Consider the following 27,004-nt stretch of genomic DNA (forward strand, 5'->3'; position numbering starts at 1 on the left):
CAGCTCCCCTACTATCTAGATACGAGACTTTAGAGGAGTCACTGAAACTTGCTGAACCTCACTTTGCTCATCTGTAGAGTGAGAGAGAAACACCAGAGGTTCTTTGGCTCTCACATGCCCGGTTCTGGGAAAACCGGAAGCCTAAGCCCAGGGTGTAAGTGTAGTCTGTACACTCTGAGAAAAGTAAGAATCGCCTGCAGATGACGTGCTCTATCGAGGAAGAGCAGGAGGACACCGGTCTCTATCAGAGCGGAGGCCACAGGGGGCGTCACTGTGCTCAGGAACTCAGTTTGGGCCACGCTCGCTGTGCGGCTGAAGTCTGATTAGGACGGCATCCTGTGGTCCAGGGACAAAGCCCACTCCGGATCACTCCGTGGGGCCAGGATATAGAGTGTCAACAATAAGCTGTGTTATTCCAGCTCGTTCCTTACAATTGACTCTCCCCAGAGCCGATTCCACCAATAATGCCGATGAGTACTCAAGGCCACATTTGATGTGCCAGACACTGCGAGGCTCTGGGCACACTGTGAATGGCCCACGGCGCTCCGAAGGGCAGGATGACCGCAGTGGGGGAAGAGAGCGGGGTCACTGGAGGGGCTCCCACCCCGAGTCGAGGTGGGCGGGGACGGGTCTCAAAGGAAGCAAAATCTAAGCTGAGACTTGACGGGCAGGGGGGTGATCCAGGCAAAGGGGAGCCTGGGGAGGTCTTCCAGGAGGTATCCCCTTGGAAGAGCGAGGATTTGGGGTTCTGCACATCCTGACGATGTGGTAGCAAGATGTAGCATCTCTGAGGGCTCTCCTCAGAAAGGACTGAGCCCTTGCATTTCCCGGTTTCAAACAACAGATTTTTCCATTAGCTGTCGAGTGCGCGCCGCTGGGGAGTCCTGCCCATGGAAGCGTGGACTGCTCCCCGTCCTCGGGGACGTTTCAGTACAACGCCAGCTGCAGCTTCCGCTGTGCCGAGGGCTTCGTGCTGAGAGGAGCTGACACGGTTCGGTGTGCCGGTGCGGGGCAGTGGACAGCGCCAGCCCCGGTCTGTCAAGGTATTGTGACCTCATGATGTTTCTCGGTGCCTCTCGGCCTTTTAAAGGCACCGGCATCTGCATTGAGCTCTGTTATTTACTCATGACATTCACTAAGAACCTACTACGTGCCAAGCCCCTTGCGCTGGGCACCAGGAATGAAATGGGGAGCAAAGCCAGTCTTAGGCACGACATGTTCATTACGGCATACTGACGTCGAGGTTGGGTTGCACTGACTGACACATGTTGGGTGGGTCGGCGCGAAGGGGACGGGGAGGAAGGGGTGACTCGTGAGGAACAGCAGGGGATGATGGGAGAGTGGCTGGCAAGGCGTTCGGTCTAGGTCTGTCCTTTCCTGGCAACAAGCTTTGGTCTCTCTGCAGCTCAGCGTCTTCCGTAAAACGGGAGTGCTACTGTCTGCCTCCCCTGCCTGCCTGCCTCACTGGTGGTTATGAATTAATGCGCGTGAAACAGGCTAAGACTGCTAGGAGCTTTACTAAGGTAGATACGATGACGATGACAGCGTTCGTTACCTTGTAAATCATGTGTCTGTGATCTGATTTCACAAAATGATCTTTCGATATCACATGTTTTCAGTTTTTTGCTCTTATATGAGAAATAAGCATAGGGAGGTCACTAGGGTTACTTTTTTTACAAGGGGTTCCCCACGTAGACGTTATGTCCCAGAAGTGCAATATTGGCATTTTTTGCTGCCATTTACTGGGATCCCTGGGCAATTTATGTGAATCCCCTCAGTCTAAGTACATCCTGATTTAACAACGAGGCAGTGGTCGAAAGCAGGGTCTGGGAGAGAAATTCGTATACCCACGTTCGTAACACATTATCCGTAATAGCTAAAATGTGGAAGCAACGAAAGTGTCCATCAAGAAACAAATGGACCCGCAGCTCCCTCAGACACCAGGCGAACTGCTCCCACTTGGCTAAAATCAGCACGTGGAGAGAAGTCCAGAGGACAGAAACGGCTTGAGGAGGGTTGTGTCACAGCTGACCTGGCACTTTACCCTAGAACCACGGAGTGTCCAGGTGGAGTGGGAGCCCCTCGCGGGTGTGATGGTGGCTGGGGGCGGGGTTTGCAGGTGCCTGGCTGCAAACATCCTCCGAACTTCTGCAAGATGGGAGGAACGGGCCTAGGGTGAAAAGTGATGAAAAATGGGAGAAACTAATTTATAAAGACAAGGTCACAAAATTTTCGGAAAATAGTGCATATTCAGCATAAGCGTGTACATGTGCATCGTACTTGGTAGAGAACTAAAGCAGTGTGTTCTGTCGACATCGTGCGGAACGCTCCCGGCTCTCATTGTCCGTGTGCGGGATGGAGGGACAGAGGGATGCTTTTTATCCTCCCCTCCTCTCCCACTCAATGTGTTCAACTCTTAAATTATATGTATACCAAATACTGCTTTTAAAAAGCAAGATTTTTCATTTATAAAAGCTACAGAAAAATAAGAAGATAAAGAAACAACACAAAACCATTTGCCCTTTACAGTTCCTGCTACGCAATGTGGAGATTGTCTCCTCAATCCCCTTCCCGGTGACTAAATTAGCAGGTACATAATATTCACAATAAAACTAACGAAATCATCATGAGAGAAAAAGTCCTCTTGAACACCCACCCCGTCAAGTAGACACTTAGCATTCTTGTACAAATTCTTCCAGTATTTTCCCATCTGCTTTTCCCTCCATGCAATCAGCTTATGCAATTTTAATAATAAAATTAAGTAGGTGACATACTAGCTAGTTCTGCATCATGCACCCTTCCCTTTGTGCAGGTTCTGGTGTCTAAGTGAAAGTGGGCAGGCCCATGTTACTAGCGGAGAGGAAACCACTTGCATTCAGGTCACACGAGTGTGCGTGCACACACACAGCTCCGTTAGGTTAGGTCGACAGTGAACGAGTGAATGAGTGAACGAGTGAACGGACTAACTCGGCGGCATTGGTTGCCCTTCACCCCAGGCAGCGGGAGCACGGCGAGCCGCTGGCGCTGGGCTCAGGTATGCCTTCTGAGCCGGGTCTGGAGGGACCGGGGTGAGGCTTGCAACCCGGCCCCTCAGCCCTCGACCTGGCTGCGCTGAAGCCGGGACGTGTTACAAAGTCCACGCGGCTTCGGGGAAGAGCCCGGGGTCCCTGAGGAGGGTTAGCACAGCGGCTGGAGTTCAGGGCAACCCTGGGCTGTGCAGGGCACAGATTACCACTCGTTGCCCCACACCGTCCTGCCTGGGGGCGTCTCGCAGCGAGGAGGCTGGCATGCACCGCGGCTTCCTGTGACCTCCCAGTTCCCTTCTGCTTTTAGTTCTTTGTTTACTCTGACTGAACTTTCTCCTCCTGTTGCTGGGTGAGCATCAAGTGAAATACCTACATGTGGGCTGGGGAGGAAGGGACCAGGAGGCTTGCAATCCACTAGCTGTCGTAATACTTCTGAGAGAGTGATATCGATTTCCCTTTTTAATGCCCCTCCCACGCCAGCGTCCCGACCCCAGCTATCAGAAGGCAAGGCCACCAAGACCCTCCCGATTTGTCCTTACGGATTATAGGATTCTTGACTTGTCCCATTTCCCTTCACCCACCACACACACACATACATACTGAATCCAAAACGACTTTTTGAGCGGCAGAAAATAACCAGGTCCTTGGTCAAGGTGATCAGTGTAGGGGGGACGCAGCTGGAGATGGACATGAGAAAGGTACATGGAACGCTCTCGAAACCTCGAGCAGTTCAAGTGCCACCGTTTCTGGTCTAAAGCCATGCACTGCTCAAACAGGTCAGGGAAGAGGAAATACCCTGAACCATATGTTCTCAGTCTTCATTTTTTAACAACAGTCTTTAATCTGGGCTTTATCATGTCATTAGTTAGCAGACGGATGTCTCACCGGCTATTAGCATTTGCATACGAAAGTTTTCACTTTTGACCCTTGCAAAATTCCCGGGAGCTATGTTTGTTATTCTCTGCATTTTAAAAGTAAAGATATTGGCGCTCAGACAGGTTAACCGACTTGCCGAAAGTCACAGATCTCCAACCCAAGCAAGTCCCCTAGGACCTCAAACTCTCCATGTATAAACCGTGGCAAAGAGCTATGTCATTTGAGGCTGCCCACTGCAAGGCGAGCCTGGTGGGGCGAACGGCTGCAGATGGCCATTTACGTTAAGCGCCTACTCTGTGTCCATGATTTTAAAAACATTTTAAATTTAATTTTTATATGATTTAATTTTTAAAAGTTATTTTTTATAACTAAGGATCCCTTCAAGGCAAGGATTATTATTCTTCCAATTTCATAGATAAAGCAACTGAGGCTCAGAGAACTCATTGTCCGGGGACACACTGCTAGTCCAGAGTCTCTCACCACCTCCTCGCTGTGAGACGCCCAGGCGGGGTGGTTGGGGAACAGAAGTTAGGAGGAGGAGGAGGAGGAGGAGTCTTTTACTCCATTTTCCTATTTCCAATCGCTTGTCATCATTTTCTGGTGAGGTCATGAGGTCTGTTTCTAAACAAGAAGTATTAAGGAAGCGGCCACTCCCATTCCTGTACAGAGGTGCCTGAAATGAGCTGCCTCACTATCCTCCAAAGCACCAGCCCCCTTTTAAAATCACCTCGAAAGCTCTTTGAGGGCGAGCGTTTCAGGATGTCAATCAACTGTAAGCTGCTGCTATGTTACATGACCTCTAACTGCTGATAAAGCGCCACCAAATGCAAACGACTGTTTCTAACCAAAGACTGCCCTCGTATTAAGGATGAGGATACACCAACACACACACACACACACACACACACACACACACACACGTTTCAGGTTGCCGAGTTCTAACACAACCTCTTCTCTCCTCCTCTGCCATGCTCACGGTAGCCGTTGCCTGCACACCGCTGCTAAGCCCTCGGAACGGGGCAATGACCTGTGTTCAGCCTCCGGGAGATTCCGGTCTTAAGTCTACATGCCAATTCATCTGCAATGCGGGATTCTCTTTATCTGGACCAGAAAGATTGGATTGTACTCCATCTGGACACTGGACAGGCCTCCCGCCAGTGTGTGAAGGTAGGATCCTGAGTCTGTGCTTTCCTATGGCTTCCCAGGTAACGCTGCAGAATGGAGAATCATCAGGGATCTGTGTCAAACTGTGTGAAGCTAAAAGAAACACACTCTCCACAAAGCGTGGTGATCTAGACCAAAAGCAGCTTCCTCTTCTCCCTCTCCCCCTCTCCCTCTCTCTCTCTCCGCCCCGCCCCCACCCCCTCTCTCCTTGTAATAATAACTTGAAACATTTCGCAGTTGTATAAAGTGTTTTCGTGTCATATCACATTGGATGTTTACCACAATTCTGAGATAATGAGGAAAGGCAAAGGAAACAGTTTCGGCGAGGTTAAGTAACTTGTCAAAATCCACACCGTTAGTGAGTGATAAAAGCTCAGCTATGTCACTGGGATTTTCACTTCTTTTTCCACTATATGCTTCACTCATTCTCACCCACATGCCCCCTCACTGAGCCTAGCTGGGCCAGTGGGGCTTCGCCCCAGCCCTCAAGGGTCTCACTGTCTAGCCGCTGAGCACTTCCCTCTCTCCTCCTCCTCCTCCTCAAGATTGCCAGTTCCTTTAGAGCAGGAACTGCATGCCCATTCTTCATCTTTGTGTCCGCTGAGTAAAAGCGGGTGTGCGACAAATACCTATTGAATGGAAGTTTATCCCTTACTGGAAAAATTTACTCAAGCACCAGCCCCACTGATAGTGAACTAGTGGGATCCTAGTGACCGGTCTGATTTCTCCGCAACGCCCGGCTGGCACAGTCCCTAGCATACAGTATGCTCAAAATAGAGTTTCACTGAACCAATAGTTCATACTTTCGAACAGCACCACCGTACCGACTTATTATTCAGTACACTCAGTAATGATGAGACCAGCAATAATACCTCATATTTATTGCTTGTGTCATAAGTACCAGCTGTTTCGTATACATGATCACATTCGATCCACACAACAATCTTTAACATAGTTATTTTCATCCCCACCTTCAAGATGAAGAAACTGAGGCTTTGGGAGGATGAACAACAGGCAAAGGTCACACAGCCAGGACCCGAAGCCAGGTCTAGTCTGACTCTAGGGCTCCTGTGTTTACTACTGCACAACACTGCCACCCAGTGGCAGGGTTTCTAAGTGCCGGGACGATCGCTAGTAAATTTACTCCTTTCCACTCACCAGATGGCAGGTATAACTGCCGAAAAGAACCTGAGAAAGGGCAGCAGTACCTGATGATCAGGTTAGAGCATGTTAATAGAACTCCGTTAGTGCTGTGTGAAAGCCAGCAGAAATATCTGTTCCTGCTCGTGGCATAAACACGAGAAGAAACAGAGGAAGGCCGAAGCCCTGCATTGCTCCCCCTGCCGTCACGTGCCGTTTTAGAGTCGTGTCACATCCTCAGTCATGAGTTTTCTTGATTCTAAAAGGAGAGGAGTGAACAGATTACCTCTGGAGTCCCTTCCCTGGTCAAGAATTCTGTAGGTTAAAGGACATCAAATGCTACCATCTGTTGCCAAAAAGGTTCACTACGAGCCTTCTGGGGACTCTAGAGCATGAACGGTGCCAACATAAGGTCTGTGCTTCATCGCCATTCACTGATTTCTCATCTGTTCATTTATTCCATTGACATTTATCTTGAGCTCTGTTTTCTCACATTCTGTTTTCAGGCTAAACAAAAACTCCCTAAGAATTATCTCACTGAATTTTTAAACGGCATATGCAACCAGAAGGGTGTTAAATCTGAACCTCTGAAGCCTGTTTCCCCTCACTCCCTTCCAGGCCCCCTCTCCCCACCGGAAAAGGCGCTTGCCTCCCAGCCTCAGGCCCAGCGTCCAGAACCAGCTCTGACCAGGGACAGCAGCGTCCACTGTGTCTGAGCCTGACCTTGAGTTCTGGCTTGCATACCTGTGTTTCTACCTCATTCTCCAAGTGATTCTGTAGATTTAGCAAATAGATTTTCTTCTTCTCCCATATGCCCAGGGGCACTGACCCAGAACACCGATTTTTGCATAGGGCATCAGAGAGGCTTGGGGGCCACCAATGAAACAGGGGTGGAGTGGCCGGGAGAGCCACCAGTCTCTCTCTCTCTAGAGCACAACGCAAGATTTCATTTTTTGAGGAGTTCCGTGCATGTTTCCTTTTTAGCTAGGACGCCGGTGTCCTGGGCCCTCTGGGACCTGGGCTCTGTCCGTACTTCACAGACTTTTCCCTGCCTTTGCCCTCCAGGACCTGAAGTCCTTTCCCTGGACCTGGGCAGTGCTTAACTGCTTATATCCAGTCACTGTGTCCCCATATGTCCCCAGCTACTGCTCTCCCAGTGCCTTTGCTACTGACTCTCTGAAGACGATGTCTGGTCGCTGGACCCAACTCCACATGACCAGCCTCACCTTGGTGGGGAGGGGAGGGCCTCAGTCTCAAGTCCCAACCCCGGGTCTGCCCGTCTGCCTGGGCCCTGCTCACCCCAAGGCTTAAACGTGGCACCCTAGTGCCCTCTTAGCTCTAGCCTGGCTCACATCTCTCTCTCTCTCTCTTTTTTTTTTTTCCTTCACTCTAACATTTCTCTGACTCCACGGGGGCTCCTAGTCTTTATTTTTAAAGTTTGAGTTTAGACCGGCTAATTTAAATTTACTAGTTACGCCATCTTTTTCCACAAAAAATGTCAATGAAACAGAGAAGAGTTTACCAAATCTGCTTAAAATCATGTGAACCAGCATGTTGTTAAGTTGACAGCAGCACCAGTGAGCCGAACGGCCCAGGCACTCACAGGCGATGATGTGCCCCTACCGCGAGGAGTGCGGGCAGGCACCAGACAGACCCTCACGGCGGACAGCGCCGCCTCGGAAGTCCGTGAAAACAGCACTGAGCACGTGTAACAGCGACCCTCATCTGTTTTCTATTTTTCTTAGTTACTCCATTTTTGGTAAACTTTTACAGGAGGCTCAAGAATATGACTACTTCTAAAAGTTACCGACAGAGGTTATTCCACAGTAAAAATTCCCTTCCTCTATGTCTGCAATGGGCCCCTGCACGCCCAGCGTCCTTGGTAAATGCACACATTTAATTCAGCCCGTGCTTGCCCAGCCCCTGATGCCAGACCTGGGCCAGGCTTCCACGGACCTCAGCAAGGCTGCCCCTCAGACAGGAAAACCCGCTTCCTTACATACCTCAGTTGAACCCTTAATGTTAACCAAAGGCCTTAAGCAAAGGCCTTTGGTTGGACAGGTTAATTTTTACATAAGAGGGTCCAGGGCCTTCCACAGACATGAAAGGCTTTATCTATAATCTTGGCAGAGAGAGACTAACAAAACTGAGACCGAAGGAGTGTCTCCCAAGCGAGCTGAATGCTGTAGTCATTCTCTCTGTCCACTGTGGGTCACCTGAATCCGGTTTTTAAAAATAGTGACTCTTCTTGGTTCTTTTCAAATCTACTTGTTAGAAGGCATGCAGATTAAATTGTACCAACTTATTCAAAAATTTGACAGCATTTTTAGAGCCCCTACTGTGGGCCAGGCCCCGTTCCCTGGAACGGTGTAGGAAAGAGCGGACAGGGTCCCTGCTCTTGGGCAGCTGACATTATACATTTTCTTGGGTGTAAATATGAAATCCTGGGAGATTCTTAAAGAATTATTTTAGTGAAAATGTTCACAGATGATTTTATGTCTGTGACTTATACCAATAGATATATTTAACAAACGTTTGGTAAATGGAATTGATTTGCCAGATATGGATTTATTGATTATTCAAAAATTTGAGAGCACTAAACTGTAATTTAGTATTCTGTTTTGGCTTTTTGAATGGATTCATGCAATAAGAATACACAATCCCTCAGTGAATAACCTGTCACTGAAAAACATATGAGCCGGTATAGAAACGCCAAATTCAACACTTTTCCACGAGGCCGCACATAGGACTTTGAGAGGTTGTTTTTATTTTTTTTAAAAGCAAAACAGCTAAGCAAAATGAGCCTTACCTGATGAAGGCATTGTTTTCAAAATAGCCTTGGATTCAAAGAAAGAATAGTCATCAATAACCCTGTATCTGTTGCTAAATAATAATCTTATATTGGAGAATTTCATGGACAGATAGACACGATGCTAAGAGAAATGTGTCCTTGCAATCATTTATAAAAGCAGTTTTTGAGGGAAATGGTTAGTAGGTGAAAATTTCATTTATTCATCCACTTGGCAAGTGGTTTACTGAGCAGTACTGGGGACCCTGCCATGCGATCTGTGGGCACACAGACATTTATGGTTCCTGAGTCTGGGAGCTTTTCACCTAGCGGAGAAGAACGGCGTGGCTGTGATATGACAGCTATGCGTTCAAGTGAGAAGCCACTATACTCAGAGGGGACTGCAGGCCACGGGCCGCGGTGGTCAGCAGAGGCTTCGGAGATGCTGCTTTCCGCAGGGTCCAAGAGGATGGGTGAGATGTTGTTCACGCCTCCTCCTGCCCGCTGTGGTAAACAACCTGTCATTTGTGGCGGCCTGCCTGCTGCCCAGCAAAACTCCTGGCATAGCAGTTGCTCAGTAAATACTTGCTGAATACATGAATGAATGAATGAGTGAATGAATGCATTTGGTGCAGAACAACGCTTCTGGGTAAACTTGAAGAGTGTGACATTCTTGACTTGATCCTGCAGCCATCAAGTGCCCAGAGTTACTTGCCCCAGAGTGGGGCAGCCTGGATTGTTCTGACACTCGCGGAGAATTCAGTGTTGGCTCCACCTGCCATTTCTCCTGTCACAAGGGCTTTCGGCTGGAGGGGTCCAACGATGTGAAATGCACCGCTTCGGGAAGATGGACAGCACCGCCACCGACCTGCGAAGGTAACACGGCATGCGTTCGCTAGGGCAGCTCCTCTGGAAACTTCTCCCACAATAGTAACAAACACGTAGATAGCGCTTACTATGTGGCGAGTCTACATTAGATGATAATGACGATGATGGTGATGACGGTGATGATGACAAAAGCACTAATTCTTGTCATTCAACAGAGTCCAGGGAACATAGAGTATGAATTTTAAAAATGTATAAAGAGTGACAGGACTTTTTCTGTGTTTATAAATAAAAGATACATTGATTCTTTTCTTTCATAATTTTGGCCTCTTTTTCTTTAAGAGCTTTACTGGTGGGTAGGTTGGTCTCTGCTGCTCCATCGTGAGGAGAGAGTACTAGGGGCGGAGGCATGACCCAAGTTTTCAAATCAAGGAATTGAAGTGCAGAGAAGTCATCTTTCTGTCACGTGTCAAGTTACTGACAAAGCCAGTGGCATTATTCACACTTCACATTTCATGCTGACCCTTGGCCTGAGGACAATGCCACCTCCCATTTAAGCAGGGCGGGCAGGCAGTTGGCCCATGCATATTTGGCTTTCTACTAAATTTCCTATATTTCTGCATTAACTCTTCTGCTTTTTTCCCCTTTTTATATTGGTGACATTGACCTCCCGGTTTCTTCTTCCAGCCAGGAGAATTATCTTTCCATTAAAGAACACTTGTAAATACTTTTCCTCATTTGGTTTTCCATACCTCAGATCAATAGCTTTCCTTAACTTCCTTAAGGATCTATTGCTAGAGCCTCCTTTTGTATGAAAGCAGTGGAAGGCAGTTATTCCATGACGGTCGTAACTCTCTTATGCAGCTTTTAATTGGGAGCTCTCAAATTGAAACGTTTTCTCACAACAGGTGTAGCACCGCCTCCTGCTGCAGAGGCGCGATGCCTGGCCCTTCTCACTCCGGCGCAGGGCGCAATGACCTGTAGGCATCATCGGGTGCCCTTTGGTTTGAATACCGCTTGTTACTTTGTATGCAACGCTGGATTCACGCTGGAGGGAGACAGCGCTCTCAGATGCGGACCGTCAGGACAATGGACAGCAGCAGCTCCGGCCTGCAGAGGTGATGTGACATGAACTGGCGGCTCTGGTGCTGACTTCGGGCAGGCCTTCTACTCAGTCACTGTACCCGCCTGCTGAAACCCCGTCCATCCCCAACGACCACTTCCAGTGTCAGCCCCTCCACGACAGCCATACCAGTCCCAACGAGAAGTAGTATGCGGCCAGCACGTGGCTTCTCCCCTTCCTCATGTCGCAAGCTAATGCCCTGGTACTCAAAGACCGAAAACAGGAAACATTTGTAAATGCCCCAAAATGTGTTAGAGCAACAGGCATGCCAAACATAGAACAAGCTGCATAAGTTATGAAAAACAAGTTGTAATTCTATTCATTGTGGGACAGTGTGAACATTTGATGCTTTGATAATTGAAACCTAAATGAAAAGATAAACCACGTGTGATGCCTCCTGAAGGGCTATCACCTTACACGGGAAGGCTGTGTCTTTGCCCTCTTCGTATTCCCTATGAAGCCCGGCACGGTGCTTTGCGAATGTCACTACTGCCTAATAATGTCTGTTTGAATTCAATTTAATTTTTTGTGCTTTAGTTTTCCTATGCAGAATAACCCAAAGTTCTCTGAAAAATAGTTTAAAGAAGGTGGTGGTCTCTACTTCGTTCAAACTTCCAGAGACTGGTTATGCTGAACACTTACTAAATATCTTAATAAACGTGTTGACATGGCAGCTAATTGCTAATGATAGTAATACCAACCTTCGGAATTGTATTTTTGAGAAGCGAAATTTTATAAATAGTATTTCTTAGGCAAGATCGAGGGGTCCCTAAGCAGGTGTTTATTGGATACTACTATGTGTCCATCCTCTCATTCTCAGGTGGACGTCTTAATACGTGTGACGCTGGAAGAACTAGTGTGAATGTCAGAAGTGGTTCGTCCCTCTCTGACCTCTTATATTCTACCTCATCTGCTGGCAAGGCCAGCCAAGTTGCCAACAGAATGATAATCTTTTTTATCTTCATTCAACATATTTGTTTCTCCTTCATTCTCTTTTCCTGCAGCTGTCAAATGCTCCAAGCTGCACGTTACTGAGCCGACACTGATGAACTGCTCCGACCCTTGGGGAAACTTCAGCTATGGATCCGCCTGCACCTTCCATTGTCCAGCGGGTCAGCTGCTTAATGGCTCAGCAAAAACAGCATGTCAAGAGAATGGCCAGTGGTCGACTACGATGCCGACCTGCCAAGGTATGTTTTTTTTCATATAGTTTAGGAAGTCATGCCGATGAGAACAATAACAAAACCGGTGTTTTTTCCCTGCGTATTTCTGGGAGCGGTCTCACTTTCTGTCACTGGGTTTTTCCTGCATTGAATAAATGTTTCGCAATGAGTCAAGAAGACTCTCTCCGCCGCACACAGAGCAGAGGGAATTCAAAGCGATGACTCTGTGTAGACAGTCGCCGCCCCTGTTTCAGAGCTCAGATTTGTGAAATGAATCCTCTTGTCTCTTCTACTCTGTGAGTAACACATCTCAAAGTTTCAAAATGTTTTAAACTGGAGGTTGTTTCATGAAGATTCCTAACTTATCCCAGAATAACTCTGTATACCACATACCTCTAAAAATACCACAAATCTTCCTTAATTAGCTCCATCTGTTTGTAAGGTTTATTTTATCCATCCTTTTTTCCTTTTCTTTTTTAAAAAATGTTTTCTCTACAGCTTGTCATAACTACTTTTTGTTTTCTAACTATATTTTTGATTGCAAAAAAATACTTGTAGTTTATTTTATTTGCCCGACCTTCCATTTCTTGTGTCTACCATTTAATCGTTTAATTTCTTTCAGTGTGTCCTTACTTTAACTCCTCTGGAAATTACGTTTGATATTTAAGCATTAGGGATAAAATGATTTTGTGACTTCCGCTCTCCTCTCCTCTCATGCCAGGTTGTCAGCACGGCCAGGACCTACTCGATCTTGCCTTAGAGTTCCTGGGAGGATGATAGCCTTTTGCACAACACACTTCTAATTCTGGCCTGTGTGTGTGTTTGCTTTGCAGCGGGGCCACTGACTGTCCGGGAAGCCCTGACTTACTTTGGTGGAGCCGTGGCCTCTGTGACAGGTTTGGCGATGGGCTGGACACTCCTGGCTCTGCTAAGAAAGCGTTTCAGGCGAAAAGGTAAACCGGAAAGGGTCTTCTCCTCGTTGTCTTCTTTCACATGGTTTGGGATGGGACAGTGAAACCACAGTTTAGTAGTTCACATTTGAAAATATTTGCATTAGAAGGAAAGAAGGCCATGAGAAGCGATCTTGAGAATTGACTGCTCATGAGAATCACCTTTATAAAAAATACAAAACTTGATAAAATACAGATGCTCAGTTAGGGAGATCTGGAGATGGGCCTCGAAGCCTGAACTTTTCAACTCCCCTTCGTTATCACTGAAACTAATTAAAACTGTCACGCTCCTCTCCTTCATGCATCCGTCCGCCATTCTTTGGTGCGTCTGTCATTTACTGATCAACTGTGTCAGACACTGGCTTCCGGAATGGCGGCCCCTGATACCAAGGGTGGGGGTGGATAATCCAGCATGGGAGACCCAGAAGTGGATTCAATGCTAATACTGACGTGTAATACTGTATTGGGACAAAAATTCAACCTGAGTATTACTGGAACTCAAAATAGAGGTGTCCGCACCAGACCGATAGGTCAGAAAGGGTTGTTCATGCTTAAATTTGAAGACAAAGAGGGATTTTGCCAAGGGGGAGCAAAAGTAGGAATAGTTCCCGCAGAGAGGACGGTGTGTGGAAAGGCCCACAAGGCCGAAACGGCCGGCACGGTGCCACGCTCAGCGCTTCAGTTCGTCCGAACCAGGGGAGGCTCGTGCGGGAATCAAGACCCGAAGCCGGAGGCGTGGAGAGCGGCTGCGTTACGAACCACGCGGCACAGAAGGCCGAGAGATGAGCGTGCACTCGCGAACTCCGGAGCTAATGCGGGATTTAAGCAGGGCCGTGACCAAGGTGGACAAAGACCCTGTGAGGGAGACCGTGTTTATCAGGCTGTTCACCCCAAAGGACTCTGGCCCGGGAACCACGTCCTCAGGGCTGAAACGTCCTGTCCCTGTCCGCCCCAGACGCTGAGCCTGCCCGGAAGCTCAGAAACCACTCTTTCTATGCTAATGGAGCTCGTCGTCACCCCTCGTGGAGAGTGACCAGGGCCACCAGAGGGGTCAGGGATGCCGAAGTCCAGAACACTGACGGTGGCTCTGTCACAGTTCCTGACAGAGTTCTCGTGGAATCAGCGAGTTTCGACCCCGATTCTTAAGTGCTCAGGGCAGAAGCCCTCGCCCCCCCTCTATGCTCTCTCCATCCGCAAAGCCCCCATCGCGCCGAGGCTGGTTTTCTAAGCTCCCTCAGGTGCTCGCTTGTGCGTGCGTGAGTAGGACAATAACCAAGAGTCACGCTCTGTTTCAAAGCCCAGGGGCCACGTCAGTCTCTCCGTGCAACATTTGTGGTTGCTTACCCGAATCTAGAAGGCAGAGGCGAGAGCTCCTGAGACCTGTCCCCCGATCTCCATAACCACGTAGGAATCACGCCACTCCTGCATTTCTCCAAGTTCTCTCTTTAGTTTTAAGATATTTCTGGGGAACCCTCTGAACCATGGCGAGGGACCAACGGCCACTCATCCTCCAGTATCTTCAATCATAAATAAATTCATTTGTGAGGATGGTTAATTTTCCCTTGACCTGTCCCAATTTAATTTTAAACTTTCTAGGAGTCTGTGGTCAAATAATAGAGAAATGCTGCCTACTATGACCCTTTACTAGAAATTCAAAATGCACTGTCCTTATCACATTAAAGGCTCGATAATGCCCTATAATAAATATGCTTGTTTATATTCTTTTGACCTAATATTTTAAAACTTTTTTAAGCCAGGAGACACTTTGATTGATAGGACTGCTGCCATTTTTTAAGTTTCTACTATCAGAGTCCATGGTTTGGATTAAGACAGGAGGCCCTGATCACGCATGTTCCCAGCGAGGCGAAACATAGGTGTTATGTTGGTATGGATGTGTTTACGCGATTAGCTTGCCCAACTGATGGCTGAGGGAGTGTGACAGAGGATGAAACAGGAGGGGACCACAAGTGCCAACGAGATGAGTTTCAAGAAGCAGTGATCTCAGCGACAACCAAAAATACCCAAGAGGCTGAAGGCAGAGACCAGACGCGGGAGGAGGCCGTTACCGGAAGCAAAAAGGAGGAGGACGGCAGGATTTGGAATTATACCCTGTCGAATGTCTCATTCGGCCTTAAACAGGGAGAGACTGTTCCCGGTGCACCCCTTACAATCAGCCCATCTGGAAATCAGTCCACTAACTCCCTCCAGTAATTCCTGTCATGGGTGACCTTTCTCCTTCTCCTTTTTTTCTTTTAAACCAACCAATCGTTCGTGTCTTCTTGTTTATTTCAGATGATGGGGAAAGCCCTTTGAACCCTCAAAGGTAAGATGAAAATGTTTTGAGATTGAGTAAATTTTTCTATGCTGGCTTTTTCATTCACCGCGACGTGCCAGAATGATTACACATAACGCGCCCTTTCTGCAGCAAAACCTTGGCAGTGTCCCCTTTACTGGTTCTGAAGTAAAATGGGCAGGTAATAGGTCCTAGCTACACATGATGTTTTGAAAAATCAATCAGTACCCTACTTAGAGCATAAAGGAGACGTCGAAGGGAAAGCGACCTGTAATAGAAATAAGACGCCGAAGCTGGGGCGCCGCCGCCGCGGACGCAGCGAGCCCGTCACAGGCCCGCGCCGGCCGACCGAGGGGTGCGGGAGCAGTGGCCCAAGCGGCGTCAGAGGTGCTGACGACCTGCTTTTTTAAAACGATGAACGACTCTGGTTAAAAGCTGGAAAACCTATTATAATCGTCCCTCAACTCATGCCCCAATTGCATTTTAGAAGATGAACAACAACGACAAAATCCTTCATATTCATATGTAAAGCAGTGAAGTTCCAGACGCAGAGACTTTCACCTACATGAATTTTGCGCAGAGGGTCTGGAGCGGAGGGCCATTCCTCGCACGCCTTCCAGTTAGGACACCCACCGCCCCGGGCCCCGCCCACGAACCGCGCGGAACTCCGCGGCATGGCCACAACCTAAGCACGCCTGTAGGGGGCAGTACTGCCACTCTTTGAAAACTGGCCAGCCGGTCCGGCACCGGGGCTGAGAATTTTGTGAGCCATTGCCTCCCCCCAAGAAGCGCGTGCAGCCCCATCAGGGCATGGCGGGCCTTCAGTACTAAAGCAACAACAAAAACTTCACATGGGTGTAAAGCGTAGTGCAAATTTCCAAGAGCTGTTAAGTGGGGTCTAGAAAATGTCTTGGGCATATCTCCTTCCCCTTTCAAAGCAGAATTCGGGGGTGGGTAGTAATCCTTAGTCTCCGGAGGAGCTACGTCCTGGGCTGTGGCCAAGAACTAAGTACCACATGGCAGCTCATCTTTGTATTTCTGTTCTTTAGCCACCTGGGAACATACGGAGTGTTTACAAATGCTGCATTTGACCCAAGCCCTTAAGGTAAGTTTCCTATACAAATATTTTTAAAGGAAATAGAACAGCAGGGGAAAGGGAGAAGATATGAAGCTTGACTTTTATGGTTAGATTTTAAGCATGAATTAAAATTTCAAGCCATGAAGGAAACTGTGTTGGCGCAGGGGACAGGTGCGTCACTAGAGTGACAACAGAAAGTGAGTTCACATGAGGATTTCCATTTCCCCCAGAGCAGAAACATTCTAAGGAGACCTAACTCGTTTCAGGACGTTTGACATCCCCATTAATGGCTGCGAGGAGGTACTGGCCAGGGGTCATGACTACCGGAGCTACGTGGCCTGCTGGGAAAACAAAAGTAACCTGACACTTTTTCTCTCCCCAAACGCTCAGTGAGTAGTTGAGAGTCCTAAGAAAAGGGGCCTAGGTGCCAGAATATCTGGAATCCAGAAAGAAAGTACACTGAGCCTCAAGGGATAGGTATGATGAGAGCCTTCTCTCTCTCTCTTGTTTTTTTAAGGGAATATAATTATTTCATTTTGGCTCATTTGCAGAGACCTGTCCTGCTCTGGGTCACCTCACGCAACCTCACGGATTTTATTGTCGAACATCAGGCTTCCTGCTAGACTTGAGTTTAACCGGAGCACATTTGCTGCAGTTTTCTGGGAATACTTGTGAATAAAAGGAATTTCCTTGAGATTAGCTCTGAACCAGGGCAGAAGGATCCAACCACAAGTCCCAGCTCCCCGCCCACCATCCCTTCCTGTTCCGCCTCGCCCCTGCCTCCAACACAAGCCTCAGCAGCCAGCAGTGAACATTTCTGCGGTGGTCTGTGGGCTCTGCCCTGGCTGTCACTTGAAATACTAATTAGCCAGAGACTGGGACGTCTGACTCACTGGAAAACCAGACTGAGGAGAAATTAAAATGCCTCTTTGTTTTTGGACTGGAGACAGACCTCCACTACTTTGTTGGAAGGCGGGCTGTGTCTCTGACTTGAGGAAATTTCTGTAAGATCTCTGGGGTCTCCAGTGCTGCTGTTCATGAAGCCTCTTAGACCTCTGCTGTGGAAGCTTCCAGAGAAGCCGCTGGATGGCACCAAGGCTGCGGAAGACCAAAGATCAAGACATAGTCCCTCCACAGTCACTCTCCCCCAAAGAACCCCAAGACCAATATTCAAATGTGTAATTAAAAGGATCCGCCCCCCAGTGGCATGTTGTACCGTCTGATGTTTGGTTTCGTGGGGTCTGCATCCGCCCCTGGGTTTCCAGCCATGGGATCCACCATCGCTACTGCCCCAGTTACAGCTCTGCCCTGCCACCAGTCAGCAAATACACCCCGTACCGCTTTCCCACAGGAGAAAATCAGAGAAACAGAGTCTTTACCACCTGAATATTCCCCAGGGAAGAACAGACGTGTTTCACATATTCTTTAAATCACATGTTTCAGAAATAGGTTGTTGAAAGCTCCACAGTAGTTATCTGAAACTAATGCAAAAATAGGGAACCAAACGATATAGCTGTCTTGTCTCTGAAATGTTAGGCAATGAATGTGTCACACAGACTGAACGACAGATAGGTAAACATGCAAATAAAAGTGGTGAAATAGTCTAACTAAAGGTCACAAGAGTTTTGCAAGAATTGGGTAGTAACCTTGGGATTTAGGGACACAATGCTTTTAAAACATTTCTCTGGAAAACTGTCTCAGCATCTGGGACGGCCGACTCCTAGGCTGGGTACTATAGGACGATGAGTAACAGCCCGGGCTCCTGAGTCAGAATCTGCATTTGGTAAAAGTTCCCCAGGGTATTCAGATGGTTTATCAGCCTTGCGAACCGCTGATCCCATCGATCCAGAGGAGCACAGTGCTGTCCTGCTCCTGAGCAGCTCATAATCAAGCTGGGGACATGAGGGATCCCCGCCCAAAGTAACAGAGGATAACTGACGTGAGTCTATCATTTGAACAATGTTATAGGAGGTCACAAAATGGAAAAGTCCATTTGAGCTCAGATCCGGGAGATGGGTAGAACTCTGACTGGACTGTAAGGCGTGGGCAGCGACGAGGAAGAGAATGGGCATTCTACCATTTTGGAATAATACCAGCAAAGGCACGAAGATAAGATTGTGTGTAGGAGGAAGGAAGCTGGAGAGGAGTCTCACATCACTGTGACCTCATGGAGGTGCCAGATTATAATTTATTTGAGACAAATCCTAAAACAGAAGCTTGGAGGCATGTACATTCAGAGGCCCCGGGACAAGTGATCATGATGCTTCAGACAATGTAATTCTCAGATTCTCTATCAATAGCAAAACGAGATCTTAAGACAGTGTGCGCCAGCCCGGTCCTCCAGGAAACATAAGAGGCCCTGGAGGCAGGACAAACCACCATAGTAACACACACCACCAGCTCCGAGTTTTCGAGCTGCTGGGAATTATGCACTTTGCGGTATTATTTTATCTGCCCAACAGCCCTACCAGGAAAAACTGTAGCATCCCTATTGTGCAGATGCAAAACTGAGCTCCAGGGAGGCTGAGGCCCTTACCCGGGACGACACAGCTGTGAGCGGGACTGTCGCTGCGAGCCCGGCCACCGGTCCTTCCCTGGACACAACTGCGCATGGGCGGCGGTCCAGGCTGACTCGCCGGGGTCCCGTGCTCATCCCCTTGCGTCCTCACTACCCCAAAACACAGTATTTCTGTGCCCAGGAACAGCGCACTACGCCCTGTCCGTCAGCTCAGGAGAGTCACCAGTGTCGTTCGAGGTCTTGGGTCCCACTGCACTGGGAATTGCAGAGGGTCTGGCAGGTGTGACTTTGCCCCAGGTGGTTTTTAGGGAGGGTGGTGAGGGGCGACTGCCTCTCGGCTTAGCAGGTAGAAGGGACACAGTTTCCCGGGGGTATCTGACTCCTCGGGCACCGCCCACCTGTCAGAGCCTCCGTGTCTGCCTTTCTTCACCTGCAGTAGAAGAGCCACTCGCCTGCTTCCTCTCCCTAATACCTGTTGTCACCTGGGGCAGTGACCGAGCCAACCCCAAGCCTGGAAAGGCTCTGGAGGCGGGGTCCGCCCGAGGCTGCGGTGGCGGCAGTGCCTGGGGAAGCCGCAGGGAAGGAGGACTGCCACCCTCCGCCTCCCGCAGCTCACAGCAGCTGGGGCAACGGACGGAGGGTCCGGGTGCGATCCGCGACTGAGGGGCCCCTACCCAGGTCCTGGGGTGGAGGCGGCGGGCAGGCGCTGCAAAGGAACCATGTTCCCAGGCTGCCCTCGCCTCTGGGTCCTGGTGGTCCTGGGCTCCAGCTGGGCGGGCCCGCGGAGCCCCGGGGCCGAAGCGGCGACGCTGCGGCAGTTCTACGTAGCCGCCCAGGGCATCCGCTGGAACTACCGCCCCGAGCCCGCAGACCAGAGGTAAGGCGGGTGTGGCGCCCCGCGGGCCTCTCCAAGGGGCGCGCGCCGCTCCTTTTGGAAAGTGTTCCCTTTGCAACGCCATGGCATTGTTTTTAACTTCGGCTAAGTAAATATAATTAATAGAAAAGGATAATGAATGCAATAAACACGGTAGATGCTAATTTTGCCTGCATTAATGCAGTTTACCGTTCTGAAAATATGGAAAATACTCAGTTTGGTCAGATGCTGCTTTCAAGAATTTGCTAACACAGTTTTGTTAGTATGGTGGATTGTTGGTTTAATATATTGATTGATTCAAAAGCACCAGGCACTCACTCCCTCATTAGCCCTGCTGCGAACTCCTGTTCGAGATCTTTAGTAGTCTAATATTTTTATGTAACTTCTAATTACATGTTATTTATCCCATTTTGTACATAACTTTGTCTTCTAAACCTAAAGATATACACCTTGTACTTTATTATAAGCAGATTATTCAATAACAATTGCCATAATTTTGGTTTTTTTCTTATAAAGGACTTTCAAACACCATTAGTCCATAAAAATGTAACATTTTTGTTCTTTCACTTTTTTCTGCTTCACGTGACTCTCCATTCTTCTCCCATCCTTAATCACTCCCAGGGCTATGGTCTGTCGTGGCTATTTTGGTCAGGTCACTATTAAAAGGCGTATGTAACTGAGAGGAGGTTTAAATAATAAAACTATTTTTGCGGGGTCAACTATTTTCCCTAATTGAAAGGCTAAAACTAAGATTTCTCAGAAATGAGACAAATTATAGGATCTACTCAATATTTTCAGTTGGTTACATTTTTACTAGTTTTAAGGGTAAACCTCTTAATGTGACTCAATTTTTTAAGAACTTAACATTGCACTTTAAATGATTGTGAAAGATGTGTTCCTCTTTTACAATTACAAAGCGATCTGCCAAGAAACACTGCAATATTGTAACAGCCTTTTAGTGTATAACATTAAACCTTTTAAAATCGTCTTTGTAACTGGGTTATTTTAGAGGGCATTGCATATTTTCTTGGTCTTGTAATACTAAGAAATCCCTCTTTAAATAAGTCATTTTAAATATTGCATCTCAAGGTGATAACCTAGGTCACACCCACACGGTTAGGGAACTGCCATTAACTAAATCCAAGGAAAACAAAAGTCTTCCCAACACTAACCTTCCCCATTAACTTGGTTGCTGGCTTCCCCGGGGCCCGCCTGCTTCTGTTGGGAAGTTTGGTCATTCCTCCACAGTTAATGCTGAAAATGACACGCAGGAAACTGGAGGCAGAGCCGCCTAGGTCAAAAGCCTGAGTCACATGGCGAGTCCATAGGAAGCCATGACTGGCCATTCTACCCTCTCATTGTGTGTCTCAGTTTCCAGAATTCTGGGACGAGTCATGCCTCTGGCATCAATTATTGAGTCAAAACCATAGAATGATAACCCGGACCAACTCTCCATATTTTTGAATCTCAAATCGTGTTATTTCTCTCTAGTATTTTTGTATGAAAAATCTAACCAGTATATCTGGCTGCTTAAATTAAGAACTTGTTCCAAATTTGACCTACATCTAGAGTTAAACAAAATCACTATAAAAAAAATCAACATGACATTTCCATCCTTTGCCAAAGTGTATTTTAGCACGAAGCAAAGGACTTTCCTCGTATTATATCTACTGTTAGTAGGACAATGCCTTTTAGAGCTGAAGTACCTACTATTCTTGCTCCAGGTCCAAAGTAATGTTTTTGAAAATTTCCCTAAAGAAACTTATTCAATCACATGTATGTAGTAATAGATATTGAAAAAAATACATGCAAATTACTTTAGTTATAGGTTTTTTCTGCCTTCTAAAGACTGAACACCGACTTTTATTACACTTTCAAAATATACCAGCTAACACTGGATTGAATGATTTACAATGCGCTAGCTCTACGCTCTTTGCAGGCTTTAACTTATTTAAGACCTGTAACAATTCTGTGAGGGAGACCTTACTGTTATGCCCGTCTCACAACTGTAAAGACTGAGATGCAATGGATTTAGTAAGCTTTTCCAGGTTAGACAGTCAGTAAGGGGTGGAGAGAGGATGGACACGCATCCACTCTGAATCGCCCAGCTGTCCTCCTAGGCGCTGCGCGCTACAGAAGTCGGCGCGGTTGGGCTTGGTGTCCCACTCCTGTTATGCCCTGATGCTAGCTGGGCCACTCTCTGGATTCGGAAGTTTAACAAAGGCATCTGGACAACTGTTTTAGGCATTTGTAAGACATGCCCCCCACTTCCCTTCCCTGTTACCTTTATCTTCGAGTTTAGACAAGGACAGGAATGATGTGCCCATCTTTAAAGACACAGAAAAAAGAGCCTGGAAATGACCCCCCTTCGCTCCCGGCTCCCTCTCTGAATTCTTTACCATGAATACAATGGTTTCACCTTTTGAATCTTGGCTCTGCCATATATCAACTATCTCTCCTTTGGCAAGTTACTTAAAATTTCCCGAGACTTAGTTTTTCCATTTGCTTGTTTCCAAAATAAATATAAGGGCTTTTACTCCAATAGTCATATCCAACTCCTCCACTAGAAATGGGGTCCACCAAATCGGCAGTTCTTTACGTTCTCTGGCAGCTTAACACTGTATTCGATTGATTAGTTGAAAAATAGCCCACATGTTTATTCTTAAAAGATTTGATCACATTTTTAATCGCTTAAAATCTAAACCTAAAGTTTGGGTTCACACTATGATCTTGGGTTCTTTTTTAGGAAGTTGATTCTGAATAACAGGATTAGTTAGGGCAGACTTAACTTGTGAAAGAATGGTTATCATGACAGAATATTCTTGACAAGACCAACAATTATTTCGATAACTTCATATTTATAAAACCATGGGATAGAATTTAAAATACTGTTAGCTGTAGTATAAGACTGAGGACACAAGAGGTCTTTTTTTGTAATTGAGAAGTAGATGTCATATATGCCTTTCGAATTAATTTTTGTATTTTATTTCCAGTTTGGATCCTTTTGCAACTTCCTTTAATAAAATTGTCTACAGAGAGTATGAGGCATATTTTCAAAAAGAAAAACCACGATCCAGGACTTCAGGTAAGCCTGAAATATATTTTTTAACAAAGATAAATATGGATAATTTGTAATTCACATATATCTGATATCTATTTAGTGACATTTCATAGAAATGTATGTTGTTATCATTTTTAACCAGTACAGGCTGCATGTTATTGAGACTCTCAAAACAGTGACAGCAACGCATTTAAGCCAAGCATGGGGCCCAGTCAATTGCACAGGTCACATGCCCATGAAGCTGGCTGTTTTTAGCCGTGATTGAAAAGCTAAAAAGAATTTTTAAGTGTTTGAATTTTTTTCATTCATCTAACAAGCTATTATTGAGTTCATGCTACAGGCTGGGCCTTGAACTAGGTGCTGCAAACGCCACAGTATACAAGACAGACTCATATCCTGCCTTCTTGGAGCTTATGGTCAGGTTGTTGAGCGCGCATGAGCCTTATCAAGTGCTCTGCTGCTTCTGTCTGGCTCCCTAGACCCATTCAGAGGAACTGTGTATGGCCGATTCTTTTGCATCTATCTTTCCCAACTCTTCTCTTGTTTTTGTTTTTTGTTTTTGTTTTTGTTTTAGTATGATGCACACAATAGTTATCACTTGTAAAGAAAATTTTTTTCATCATCTCTTCTTTAATTAAGGAAAGTAGGTTGAATGGGTTTCTGGCATCTTAAATATGGTACCATATGTCACGGGAATGATAGAGGCCATTAAGGGAGAATTTCCTCCAATTGGTCCCGTTGTCAATAATTCACTCATCCTTCCCCCAAACCAGGTGAAGACCTGACACCTGTCCCAGGCTCATTCTTCTACCTCTCTATTTAGCCCATTCTTTCCTGTCTCCTCTGATTTCCCTTTCTTTTCGATCTTTCCTTGATTGGAGGCTTCCCTCCAGTCAAAAATCATCAACAATAAAACAAAACACAACTGTGTTCAGGTTGTCCTCTATCCAGGAAAAAACTGCCCTTGACTCTGTCTGCCTTTCCCTTTCCTTCCCTATCCATTTCCACGTGAACGGTCCACTTCATTCCCTCCCAAATCGTTTCCTCTCCTTACTTCCTCCCTGATCTGCTCTGATATGAGTCCACTGGGATTACTCTCTAACAAGGACACCTGTGACTGCTTAGATGTCACAGCCAGTGGTTTCTTCCCAGGTCTTTTCCGACTCGGCACGTTTAATGCTTCCCTTCTTGAAACCCTCTCTTCACCTGCTTCCCCTGGCAAATACAGGTGGAATGGCAGTGAGTGGAAGATAAGTAGAAGCAGGAGGAACTTATAGATTAGTCTTTCCTGAAGCTTGGCTCCAAATGGGAGGAGAGACAGAGTAGTTCTGGAAGGGACTAAGAGGTTCAAGGATATCTCAGAGTATTTACCAAAAAAAAAGGATACAATGGCTTAAAATACCTAAGGGAAGGATCCAATAGGAAAAGAGAGGGTCAAAACACCTGAGAGAGGATTGACGGAGCCATAGTCAGAGGAAACGGGAAGTGATGGGGTTCAAACCTGACATAGAAGAGACACCGCCTTCGCCAGGCGGGGCGAGCGGGTGAGGCAGTGAGCTTACTAGCAGAATTGTTTATCAGTGGGGCAGGAAGTTAAAAGATCCACCGTCCTCTATCACAGTCTATTCATTTTCACAGCTCCTGCTCCAAGCTTCGTACACACAATAGATACTTAAGAACTACTAAATTAAATTAAATTGTAGGTGGGAAAAGGGAAAATGAGCCAAGAAACATATTCATCAGGCCTGGGAAAGAGGAGTTTGGCCCATGTTGAGAGCCCTGCCTTTGTGGCTCTCGCCAAGTTAACTGCATGTGAATGTCTGTGCTGTGTAAGCCATTGTGCCGAGCACCATAAGTGATGGAAAGGAGGGACCAGCGCCAGGCTAGCGACGATCTTTTAAGCAACAGGGAGGCATTGGTAGCTTTTCAAGAGAGTGCTGTGATCAAAATCCTCCGAGATGATTAACTTTTATAGTGATTTCCTGATTCGACCTCGTTAATTAGAAGTAAACTTTGACAGTTGATTTATGTTTATGCCCTGTGCACTCCTAACGTTACCTTTTGGTCAACCCCTGTGTATCTCACAAGAGAGTTGTTTTATATGAACTCAGAGGCTTTTTACATACATTCTAACGCAGCCTCTTCCTAAACTCCCAAAGTTGCTTAAGTGTGAATCCCTGGGGGGCAGGGATGCTGTACTAATCATCTCTGTGCCCCGAGAGTAGATGGCACGAGGCGGGGAATCTAGCGGGAAGGAAAAGGCTCGGTGCTGAATGGGAGCGCTGCCGCTGACCCCGTGGCCTTCCTCGTCCCCGGCCTCGTCCTGTGTCGCTGTACCGTCGTCCCCTGTGTCCTGCTGCACTCGCCTGGTGTGCACGATCCTCTCTGAGCCCAGACGAGCCACGTGCCCACGTGCGGCGCGAGCCCAGGCCTTCCCGTGGCTGCGGTGGGGACCAGGCTGCAGGACTGGAGGTCTGAAGACAGATGCCCGTCCAGCGAGGCTTGTGGACGTGTGGACAGGTGGAGGGGCTGGGCTCATTTTCAAGAGTTCTGTCTCGGGCTTTAAAATGGTTTGTTTTGAGTGTGTGCATCTTTTCAAGGAAGGTTATAAAATATTTGCCCCTGAGGGGGTTTTAAAAAGCTGCAACAACGGGCTGCCCCGTTTTCTGTAGTGCATTATTCACCTGAGCAGGGGGACTGGATTAGCTGGCCTCCTGTAGTCCTTTCCAACTCCAAAAGTGCATGAAATTGGGGACATGCTGTGCTACCTTCCTGGTAACCCAGGATAGGCCACTCCTTCCCCCAATTTGGCTCTGAGCACTGGGGAGAGAGGAGGAAAGGTCTTAGGACACTTGGCTGATGGAGGAACTGAACGGCAGCTCAAACATTCGGCCAGGTGTTTGCTTTCATACGTGAAGGTATTTGATTTGCATTTATGAAAACACTCCTTTGTTATGCTTTAATCCTGAAGAAACAGAAAGGGAGGCTAAATAAATACCCCAAAGCATTCACTGCAGTAAGAAGTCTTATTAGGTTAAATAACTGGGAAGACTTATTCTGGGAAGCTGGCATTTGCAGCCATGTGATGCCAACAAACAAATCAACGAAGCAAGATGACCATGGCAGCAAAGCGCAGGGCACAATGTGACAGCAGAGTCGGCACCCCATTGGGCTCCTGGGCATCTGGGCAGGTGGGAGTGGCCAGTGAGAGAGAGGACCGAGCATAGCGGCCAGAGAGAGGGGTCAGCCAGGGGAGTCAGATGTGGTCAGGCGTCGCAAATGGTGTAGACATTGGGGCCATTCCAGGCAAGTGGGCGTCTGACCTGCCCTGCGGAGGGCGGTAGAGAAAGCTTTGGTTCGGGAGTCCACAGACCTGAATTCCAGTCCCAGCAAGGCCACCGCCAATCACCGACTGGCCTTGGGCAAGCCACCTTCCCCGCTCCCTGCAGGAGCTCCATGAAGCCATCGTTTTACTCACCATTGCAATTCTGTCCCCTAGGATAATGTGGGGACCCAGTTAATATTCACTGAATGAATAAATGAATGACTAAGAGGTGGCGGGGAGCGATAGAAAGAGGTGGTTAGAAGCTCGGGGTCTAGAGGCAGACGGGCGGGAGTTTCGGCCAGGGGCCTGCCTCGGATTCGCTGTGGAACACTGGGCAAGCTATTTCCATGCTCCGAGGCGCAGGTTCCTCATCTATAAAATGGGATCTTAGTATCTGCTTTACAGATTTGTTGGGAGGATCAACGTGAGGACTCGCAGTGCTCAAACCTGTGAAGGAGACAATAAGTGGGATCCCTCCTAGGATCGTCGCCACCACTGCCAACTCCCTCGGGAGCGCGAGGACAGGACCTGCGTCTCCCCTGCCCCCGCGGCCCCGGGACCCAGCGCAGCGCCTGGCGTGTCGTCAGGGAGACTTCAGTCTCAGCGTCTGCGCCCCGACCCCACTGTCCCCACTGTGCTTCCCACTGAAGTAACTGACAGCGTTCTTCACCCAGTTGCTCACATCTAAAACCTCGGTCACCCCTGACTAGTGTCTCCCACGTGCCACGTCTCGCCTGCCAGCAGCTCCTGCGGGCCCTGCCTTCGGGGCGTCCAGAACCCCGCCTCCCCTCGCCTCCCCG

The 27,004-nt window shown here is 47.7% G+C and overlaps 2 protein-coding genes across 8 annotated transcripts in view; both read left to right on the forward strand.

The window, feature by feature from the left end:
• Positions 1-17,631, forward strand: part of LOC107512761 (selectin P) — a 33,327-nt gene extending 15,696 nt beyond the window's left edge. For all 4 annotated transcript variants that reach the window (XM_016148616.2, XM_016148617.2, XM_036234684.1 and 1 more), the window contains 9 exons: positions 858-1,043; positions 4,884-5,069; positions 9,685-9,870; positions 10,728-10,937; positions 11,947-12,132; positions 12,939-13,058; positions 15,348-15,378; positions 16,398-16,453; positions 16,978-17,631. In XM_016148616.2, the coding sequence (XP_016004102.2) occupies positions 858-1,043; positions 4,884-5,069; positions 9,685-9,870; positions 10,728-10,937; positions 11,947-12,132; positions 12,939-13,058; positions 15,348-15,378; positions 16,398-16,452 (1,160 nt within the window). In that variant the 3' untranslated portion in view covers position 16,453; positions 16,978-17,631. The remainder of the gene's footprint in view (positions 1-857; positions 1,044-4,883; positions 5,070-9,684; positions 9,871-10,727; positions 10,938-11,946; positions 12,133-12,938; positions 13,059-15,347; positions 15,379-16,397; positions 16,454-16,977) is intronic.
• A 1,768-nt stretch (positions 17,632-19,399) lies between these two features.
• Positions 19,400-27,004, forward strand: part of F5 (coagulation factor V) — a 56,690-nt gene continuing 49,085 nt past the window's right edge. For 2 of the 4 annotated variants that reach the window (XM_016148612.2, XM_016148614.2), the window contains exons 1-2: positions 19,400-19,821; positions 22,812-22,903. In XM_016148612.2, coding sequence (XP_016004098.2) covers positions 19,664-19,821; positions 22,812-22,903 — 250 coding nt within the window. In that variant the 5' untranslated portion in view covers positions 19,400-19,663. The remainder of the gene's footprint in view (positions 19,822-22,811; positions 22,904-27,004) is intronic. The other 2 variants (XM_016148613.2, XM_016148615.2) reach the window with 2 other exon arrangements.

Source organism: Rousettus aegyptiacus, unplaced genomic scaffold (assembly GCF_014176215.1).
Source record: "Rousettus aegyptiacus isolate mRouAeg1 unplaced genomic scaffold, mRouAeg1.p scaffold_m13_p_17, whole genome shotgun sequence".
Taxonomy (NCBI): Eukaryota; Metazoa; Chordata; class Mammalia; order Chiroptera; family Pteropodidae; genus Rousettus; species Rousettus aegyptiacus.